The 10,000-nt window shown below is 43.8% G+C and overlaps 1 protein-coding gene across 1 annotated transcript in view; it reads left to right on the top strand.

Moving 5' to 3' along the window:
- The first annotated feature begins 26 nt into the window (after nucleotides 1–26).
- The window catches only part of ptenb (phosphatase and tensin homolog B), a 33,007-nt gene continuing 23,033 nt past the window's right edge, over nucleotides 27–10,000 (top strand). The window contains exon 1 of the mRNA XM_063220765.1: nucleotides 27–1,512. Within this exon, the coding sequence (XP_063076835.1) occupies nucleotides 1,434–1,512 (79 nt within the window). The 5' untranslated portion in view covers nucleotides 27–1,433. The remainder of the gene's footprint in view (nucleotides 1,513–10,000) is intronic.

Genomic DNA, 10,000 nt, shown 5'->3' with positions numbered 1-10,000 from the left:
CACCCAGCTCTGCTCAACGGGGGAAACTATTTTCTACGAAGTGCAAAAACGTATGTGGCGCAACACTTTAGCAACACTATCCAGGAATGTTTAATCCTTCCTCCTGAAATTAATATTCTTAGCCTCACAAGTAGAGCAGTAGAGCAAAATCAGCGCGCCATTAAGAGTTGGCGCACTGACTTACTTTTTTCTGCTCGCGTAAGCACTTCTCTAGTTTCCTGGCTCCACTGCAGGTTGGTCAAATGAAGCATTTGAAATAGCAGTCTCAGATTTTTCGTTTTAATCTTCTCTCTTCACAAGTAATGCGTGTATTGTTGTGGAGTTATTTGGCCTCAATACTCGAACGAAGACACAAAAGGGGGTACCAAAACCACTACAATGACAAGGCACACGCTAGATCCAGCAAATAAAGCGTTACGGTAAATGTGTGAAAATCAGATAAAATATTGGAAACTTCCCCAGTTACGGACACGTGACTCTGGGAGAGAAATGAGATCGCGTGTATTGCGTACATGTCCCTCCGCCATCAATGAGAAATCTCATTAATGTAGCATTGCGCATTTTTATCTAGTCAAAGCTTCAAATATTTTATTGCAACGCCTTTTCTGGATTTTTGAATAACAAATAAATTTGAGATACATCCTTTTCACAACTACGCCCGAAAACGTCATGGTTAGAGGCACTACTTTTGGTGGAGGAATACACAGACCGAACATAACCTTTTTCTATGGGAAGCCATGATGGAAGTTGGAGAGTTAGCAGCCAGGGGAGAAACAAGAAAAGGAAAGGGGTGCCTCGAAATGCAGAGAATGATATCCGAGTAGAAAACCGAGTAGATTTCATCATCAAGGTGGAGGCTGTCACATCATCCCCGAGGATTTTGGATTTTTCAACACGTGGATATTCCAAGCGGCAATATTTTAATGTTGATTATTTGTATTTAAAGAAGATCCTTGCTAGCCAAACCATGGAGCTAGCCAGCTAACCAGCCGCTATCCAGAGCCCACAGTACGTGTGTGCAAGATAGCAAGTCGTCTGTCAGTTCTGGTTGAGGACCGTCGGAGAGGATTCTCTCTCCGCCTTTGCAGCTCAATCACGGCGGCTGCGGCGGTCCCAGAGACTTGGCGTGGATTCAGATTATTGCGGTGCGAGACTTGGAGGATTGTCTACCTTTTCACTTGGAGGATTGCAAGCCAGTTTGCGGGATCTTGGAAGCCGGGCCTGCGGTGGCCCTCCTTTATGAGCAACCAGCAGCCGAAGCCATTCTAGCTAGCACTAATAGCCCTGACCGTCAGTTAGCTAACAAGAGCTAACATAACCATTGGCTCCAAGGGGACTGCGAAATCAAGCAACCAAAAGGGAGCAACGGTATTTTAAATATATTTAAAACACTTCGTTGTAAACTGGCAAACCCAAGGACATCGGTCGCAGCCATGACTGGGATACTAAAGGAGTTTGTTAGTAGAAACAAGAGAAGATACCAGGAAGATGGATTTGACTTGGACTTGACCTGTATCCTCTACTCAAATGCCCACTAATTTTTATTTTTCCCTACAGGAAGCTCATTCAGCTCTAACATGGGATGTGCTTTAACATTGCAATGCCCAAGCTCTCGGATCTATGGGCTTTTCTTCAAATGGTAACAGGATGCAGCCCAACTAGTTTGAGCTGTCAGCCAGCGTCCCCCACTGTTTCTTGGTTTGATTATGTTGCCAGCAAGGTGATGTATATTCATTTCGCTAGCTTGTTCACTATATAGATATTGACTTGACTGACTAGTCTTGGCTTTAGACACAATATTACTGCCCACCAGTCTTGACTTATCTGGAGGTTTAAAATCTGGATTCGTTTGACACTGTGGTCTACTTGTGGTGAGGTAGCTACGAATTGCACAGGCCAGTTTTATGTGACAGCTCGCTGTGACAGAATGGTTACTTCGCAGATGTTACCGATACAGTTTTCTACAGCGTCTGTTTGCTCTGAAATCCTACACTACTTTCTATACACCACCGTATACAAGTCCTTGTTATGCCCGATGTGTCATTTCCCCACCAAATTTTATGATACGTTTTTTTTTTATTATACAAGCAAGATGGTTATATTATTATTTTAGTTAAAATGGTTTTACTTGGTGCATTTGATTGTCTACTTTTAAGGATATCAGTTGAGCTAGTGGTGTATGTTTTACGAGCCGCACAAATCTGGTGGCCTACATAATACACTGGATTAGGATGAAATTGACAATCATGGCCAGCTACACAAAGAACCATTGCATCATCAGCTCGGAGAAAATAGCATCCCCACTTGCAGGAGGGGGGAGAGCTATCAACCTTGCGAGATGGGTAATGTAGCACTTGGATTACATATTGCATCGACTTTTGGGTATTCGCCCGGAGAAAATATAGATATCATGTGTGGTAGTCGATTTTTTTCTTTTTCTTTTTTTGCTCCCCTCTATGTCGATGATGTAATGTTCGCGCCTGAGATATACGCGGTCAGTAAAACAGCGATGAAGTAGCCCATCTCACCATGTACAGCCAATACTTAATCCATGCATTGACAAGCAAGACCGGGGCAATTATACAGTTGAGGTTGAACAACATTAGTCGTACCCTGAGATTGTCTTTTTTATGTTCTAAAATGAGACATGCGTGTGGCCACATATGACACGTATCGTGTCTGTGTAGTATTAGGGATGTTTGTGTTAAATGTGGTTACGTGAAAACAGGTTTATATTATTCTGATGCCTCCCTATTCTTTTTCACCGTCAAGGTGGACTGGAAGGAATATGTTGTCAATTTTCTGTGGCAACGCTGATGTCACTACTTTTCTGGACATGCACGACTGCGCGTGCTGCTGGCGCGAGAAGCCACCAAACTGTACACATTAGATGCCACAATAATACAGTCTCATCGTTGTGGTATCAAGTGAAAACCCGTTTTGTTTGCATTAAACATCTCATGATGTCGTGCCATTTGACATTGTGTACAATACTTAACGTGCAGTGCATGGATAGTATTAATGTCCAAGTAAGAGGGCTTTGTGTTCAGTCCGGTCATTATTGAGGAGAAGCTTGTTTTGAAGCATGTTTTGCGTTTGCAGTAAACGTGCCATCAGGTGCCTATAGCCATTGTGTAAGTTACAATACAATACAAGGTCTACAAGACTCTAAATGGACTGTGTGATCAGTCAGTATTGAGTAGCCTGTGGCAGTGATACCCCTTGCCCTGTGCTGTGTTGCACTGTGCAGCTCAGATGATTTTTGCCATGTCCACTCCAGTCAGTGTTAACAGCCCTCTGCTATGGTTTGATATGGTTCCAATGGAAGGCCAGCGATTCTCAATCGGAGGTGGTGAGGGAAATGTCCGAACATCTGTGGCTTGTGACGTAGCTTGTGCTTTTTAAGCCCCCCATGTCCCCCCTCTCTCTCTCTCTCTCTCTCTCTCTCTCTCTCTCTCTCTCTCTCTCTCTCTCTCTCTCTCTCTCTCTCTCTCTCTCTCTGTTGTGATTGCCTCAGATGTAATAACCCACATTAGAGTGCTGGAGGTCATCCCACACAAAGGATTCCTCACCCGGATTGCAATTGTGTGTGTGTGTGCACGCGCTCAGGTCATGGCACAGATATGATGAACATCAAGATTTCTATGGTGCATTATTGTTATTATTTTAACATTTTTATTTAGTTATTTTTTGGTAGTTTGATCTTGGGTGCAGTTCCATTATGCAAAGATGCTGCGCTCATTTACACAGGATATAACTTTTTAACTTTAAGCATTCAAGATCTTGAATGTGTAACTGCACCATTGTGGTTATAGCTGCCCAGGTAACCCATTTCTCCCCTCACCTCTTTGTGTAAACCTGCTGTGATGTTCAACTCGTTGTGCCAGGCAGTGCTTTTTCTTAAGTTTTTTTGTAAATACTTTTGACAGGACAGTGAAGGTAGTGACAGGAAGCGAGTGGGGATGGAGAGAGACGGGGAAGGGTTGGCAAAAGACCCGGGCCGGGAATCGAACCCGGGTCGGCCGCATAGCAAATGAGTGCCCTACCATTTGCGTCACTGTAGGGCCAGACAGTGCTCTTTCAAGGTTGAAAGCTATGAAAGTACGAAAAATTGGACCTGAAAAATTCTGTAATGCTTGCTTCCTAAGGAGTGACACATATTTGCTTATTCATGCATTTCTTACAAGTTGCTGGCTGATATTCGCCGGTGTGCTGTCAAAGTCAGTTGGAGTTTTAAAAGTGAAGTGAGTGGTAGCATATTAGTTCCTATATCTTCTGGGCAGCCCAAAGGTTGCTGGTTCGACTCCCGACCTGCCAGGTTGAGTACTTAACGAGTGCTCTCCCCCATCCTCCTCCATGACTGAGGTATGGTGAGCATGGTACTCTCCCGCTGCACTTAGGGGCGCCATTGGAGGCTGCCCCTTTGCACGTGTGCAAAAATGCAATTTCGTTGGTTATTTGCAGTGCAGTGCAGTGTGCACTTGTGTGCTGTGTCACTCACAATGACGATGGGAGTTGGGAGTTTCCCAGGGGAGCTTTCACTTTTCACGTTTGCTTTATGTGGTGGGCCCATTGGTCAGGGCAGGGGAAGGCTATTGTAGACCGAACCAAGGCCGTTGGCCGACGAGGGAGGGAGTCTATTCAGTCGTTTACCGTCCCTAGGTTATAACCTTTAAGAGTGTACCGTCACACCGGTGTGACGGGAATGTTCGGGCAGTGGAAGTTCTATAGAATTCTGTGTGTCATTCAATACAATATGGAATTGTAGAATCTTGCATTGTTCTAGAACGCATTCTTTTTATAGAATGCTCAAAAACCCACTCTCTTAAAAGACGTACATGATGCGAGATCTGTGAAATGTCTGGTGGACCCCCTGTCATGGGCCTTGTAAGACCAGACCTGTGGAGATGGGAAGGAAGATGTAACTTAGTGAAAGAATGCACAAGCCCTGTGAGACCCGTATAGATTCTCGTGCTCACATCGTTTAGTTCCTGTCATTATCATTCTTTTTTTCTTCTCCCCTCTTGCAAGTGGTGAGTGTACGTTTTTCTTCTGATGGACATTCAAAAGCAATATGACACAGTTGAACCAGAGTTGTCATGGTCAACCTTTTACGTGCACAAATTGAATTTGCTTAATATGAAATAGTGGTTGTGTAAGTACACCCCACACCACCAGGGCCCTGCAACCTAGCTGGCTTTGTAAATGCGAAGTAGGTGTCACAATTGATGCCGTTTTTAGTGTTGTACATTACCGTTACATTTAAGTACAGGGTATTCCTTACAGTCTCTGGAGCAGAGTGTGGTTACAGTAGGTGTCTTGCTCAAGGAGTAACATAGGGAGTGGAAGGGTGGGATTTTTAATATTTCATTAATAAAGCGTACGCCCTGTTGCCTAGCTGGCTTTGAAATGTGGCATGATGGAAGGTCACTCTTAATAACTTCTGGTGTTTGTGTGTGTCTGCAGGGGTGTCGTCTGCAGGGGGGTAACTTAAAGTGTGAGTCACCAGGACCCAATGTATATAGGGGGGGCCCACACACAGTCCGATTTATTTAGAAGAATGGCTGAGGGGGTCCTTTGGAGCAGATTGTACATAGGGCCCACACACCCCTGTGTGTCTGTGTGATGTATAACGACTGTGGGATGATTGTGGGCTTACAGAAATTATTATTTTTAAATGCATCACTCGTGCGCGCGCACACACACACACACACGTAATGAATATGCATTTCTTGTGGTAATTTCTGCATAGCCGCCCCATACACACACACACACACACACACACACACACACACACACACACACACACACACACACACACACACACGGTGTGTGTTCAGTTTCATTTCTGTTGTTTGGTGCTTTGCATATAGGCTAAATTCATCAAGAGGAAGGAAGCCAGGCAGAATTTTTGTGTGATTCCGTTCAGTGGCGGAACAATTGCATGCAAGGCCACAGTGCAAAACACTGTGCTGACGCTTGTATCCAAAGCGAATTACACTTTTTTAGGTTCAGGGTATTGGTTACAGGCCCTGGAGCAATGTGGGGTTAGGTGCCTTGCTCAAGGGCACTTCAGCCATTGATGAAGGTGCTGGTAAAGGTGGGATTTGAACCTGCAACCCTCTGATCTAAAGGCCAGCACTCTAACCAATAAGCCATGGCTACCCCAATATGGTAGCGCCCTGGACCCAGGGGCAAATGCCCTGCTCGCCCTACCTATAGTTTCGCCCCTGGTTCCCTTCTCTCTCTCTGCAGTCTCCACAGCCCAGGACGATCCTCGGCTGACATCCATCCATGCTGCACATCACCTAGAATTCATTTCTGTGGCTCAGGTTTTTTTTCTACGTAGTTGTACACCAATCCAGAGTGTCCTAGTTTTTTTTTTTCTCTAATGGGCATAATGCGACCTTATAATGTGGTGCGCCCTATAATCACCCTCTAATACTGCTGGTGTGTGTGTGTGTGTGTGTGTGTGTGTGTGTGTGTGTGTGTGTGTGTGTGTGTGTGTGTGTGTGTGTGTGTACAGTGAAGCTCTGCTTAATAAGTATGTCAGTTTGAGTTAGGCAGTCATCGGGCTCTGCGGGGGTTTGGAACAGTGGAAGGTTCCGGTAGTCATGACGCTGTCTGTCAGAGAGTGGGCATGATTTGGCTGCAGATGTACATCATTCTCAATTGTTGACCTGCTGTGAATTATGATGTGTAACAAAATCATCCATTTAATTTGAAGCATTTTAATTAATTTTGTCAACTGTCTACACACGGATGTATTAGGAGGTGTAGTGTATACTTTTGTAGTCTGAGTCAGGCGTTTGGGCGTTGAGGCTCTTTTGTAGAGCAGCAGGTAGTTTTATGAATATTAATTGTATGCACAATAACATGTTAAGTGTATACTTGCGAGGCTATATGTTTTTAGTTTTGAGTCAAGTATTTTGGGCATGGAGGATATTTTTTTGGAGAGGTAGCTAGATTTGCGGAAACATGTACTGTACATGGTGTATACTTGTCAAGGCTATATGTTTTTTAGTTTGAGTTGGGCTTCATTTTGGACATGGAGGGTCTGTTGTAGAGCGGTTGGTAGGTAGGGATGTACGTAGTCAGTAGGGGTGTAAATCACAATCTCCATGACGATACGCTTCAATATCGATTCCTTAATGCAGTGTATGACTCACGTCACGATATGATTCGATTTGATAGTCGGCTGTAGGATTGATGCATATCAATTATTTTTTACACCCTATACTCAGTGTTGGGGGTGTAAATCGCAGCCTCCATGACGATATAATACGATTAATTCACTAATCGTTAGTTGATTGCCTTATCGATCAACTTAAGATTAATTGATTAGCGACGTAATTTCAGTTTCTCAGGAAAAAAAACCTAAAAACTAAATTTTAATACGAAATTGATATAAAATCCTAAATTTAAATTAATTCTATTTAAATTCTTTAATCCAAAGGTGATTTAAATATTCCCACTATTCACACCCCTCTTCACACACACACTTCACATGTCCATTTCACCTGGGTCTCTTGTCATTTGAATTGTCGATTAATTGCGATTAAGGCATTGATCAATTAAAATCGATTAACCATTTAGCAGTTATTTTTTTTACAGTAGTCGGTGTTTGTGCTGTCCAGAGTAGGAGGAGACTTGCTGAGGTGAGACGTGGGTGGAAGGACTGGTGCAGAGCTGCTATAATTTTGTTTTGTTCCCATCCTTTCTCGTTTTTGGCTATTTTTGGGTGCGTGTTGGCGTAATGACGACAACCTGACATTCTACTGCTCACTAATATGTTGTTACATGCTGCAGTTTTCGTGAAGAAGAAAAAGAATTTACCACTGTACATTGTCAAAAAGCACATTGAATGCACTTGGGTTCGTTCTTTCTTTCTTTCTTTCTTTTTTTTTTCTTCATGTGCCTCTGTTTTTAGTCCACCCCCGTAACGAATGCTGATGTGATCCAGCCACAGTTTAACCCGCTGCAAGGCCGTTAATGCTGGTTGTGGGTTAACCTTAGAAACAGAAGCTTATGCAAACACCTACAGAGAGAGAGAGCCTGCTTTGTGTGCCAAGCCTGACATTTCAACTATGGTGGGTTGTACAGTACATGTCGTGGGCTGGCATGCACAGCAGCACGAAGGTGATAGACGTTTGGGATCCTGGGTGTCAAGTGAGAGACGTTTTAGTATTGCCTTGTCTAGTAAAGACTGGCTGATATCTAGACGGATGCCTTGCAATGAAAGGACCAATGTCTTTAGTTTTTTTATTTTATTAAAATGACTGCACAGTGCCACTTGAGATGCAAGGAGACGTGTTATTTGTTAAGGCATGTGTATGCAGAACTGAAGCTGCTTTGTGCTGTACGATTTAATCATGCAAAATTCAAAACTTAGAACTGTGAAAAATGTATACTTCTTGGAATTCATTTGAATTCTTCTTATCTGTTTTCTGCTGCCACAGTAAAAACTAGAACTCCACCAGTAGAAAGTCAGTGGAGAATCTATCAATCTCTACGGAGTGCTAAATTTGGAACATCCCTATTCAGATTACATTGCAAGGCATACATTCATACATTGATATCAGCCTGATTTGGGCCCAAGTCTTGACTTTCATAGCCCAGCAATACATAGGTTCTAATTTATTGTTTTCCCCTGACTGCGCACAACTCAACCTCTGATGGTTGGAAACTGCTGTTGGTCAATTAAAGATTAGCTCACGTGGTTGGCTGCCAGTGCCTTGCCCCTCCTCACAACACTGTCTTTATAACAAAGAAAACCCATGTATAGAGATGGGTTTTCATGGAATGAATCGTGTGGAGGAATATGGCTTGGTCATGATTTCTCATGGCCTCCTATGTTGGTTCACTAGGTGACATTCAGCAAGATATTTTGGTGGTGATGAGGTTATGTAGAGAAATCATGAATGGCTTTTGATTTGGCTTGCTTTTTATTTCAATCTTCGTTGACGAGATGATGTTCAGCAAGTCGTTTTGGTGAGGTCAGACGAGTCTTGAATGGCTTTTGTGTGAGTGAGGAAAATGTTAAGCAGGCAGATTGTGTTTTTACTATTTATAGTTTATTCATACACTGAACGGGAGGGTGGAGAAGAGGCTGAATGAATTGCATTTTCGATGAGCAGGACAGGGAGACGGACAGAGTGGCTGACTTAAGAATTTGCAAATTATGGGAGTCAATGGGCAAAGCCAGATGGTTGGTTTTCTCTCTCTCTCTCTCTCTCTCTGAAGCAGGCACAGGTTAGTCATTGTCAATGTTAATTTCCCTCGGAATCAGCTGCCTGTTGCGTGGGGGGGGGGTATTGCCACTAACTCAGGCTTGGGCAAAGTCCTGGGGGAAAAAGTGGGCTTGGCATTCGTGTGAACGGTCTGTTCTCAATGAAGTTGTAGTGTGTGTGGTTGCACTGTGTGTGTGTGTGTATGTGTGTACGCGTGTGTGTTTTCAAGATCACACTCTGGAAAACTTTAGAGTGAATATGAAACCGTGCGTGTGTGGGTGTTATCATCACATTCAGCTTGATCACCTTCAGCTTGAACACAAACCACAGGGGCGAAGCGCCGCCGGTGCCCTTCCTGCTTTAGTTTTTATTCTTGTGCTGCATTTCATTCATACACGCCGTCCTATAAAAGATTCACAGTCGTCTCTGTCTGTCTCCAGTAATGTGTTGCGTTGCGTGTTGCGAGTTGAGCTCGTGCTATGAAAGCCTTGTGCTGTGCAGTGCTGTTCTGTGCGAGGAGAGAGAGAGAAATGGGCGAATGATGAAATCTAAACCCTGAGGCATGTGCTCGCCTGGCCTTGCCTCGCTCGCTCACTCAGCGTCTGAAGTCTGACAGTAAGGAGGAGAGACAACGATAAGACGGGGAAAGAGGCGGCATGTCCAAGGCGAGATTGAGGAGAGCGGGAACTTTTAAAGATTGAATGGATTAACAAAAAAAAAGCAGGGAGACGACATGAAGATGATGTCCCTGTATGGGATGGTGATGAGGA

Source organism: Engraulis encrasicolus, chromosome 17 (assembly GCF_034702125.1).
Source record: "Engraulis encrasicolus isolate BLACKSEA-1 chromosome 17, IST_EnEncr_1.0, whole genome shotgun sequence".
In the NCBI taxonomy this organism is placed as follows: domain Eukaryota; kingdom Metazoa; phylum Chordata; class Actinopteri; order Clupeiformes; family Engraulidae; genus Engraulis; species Engraulis encrasicolus.
Note: the sequence above shows the minus strand (reverse complement) of the source record. Positions and strands in the feature narration are given on the sequence as shown.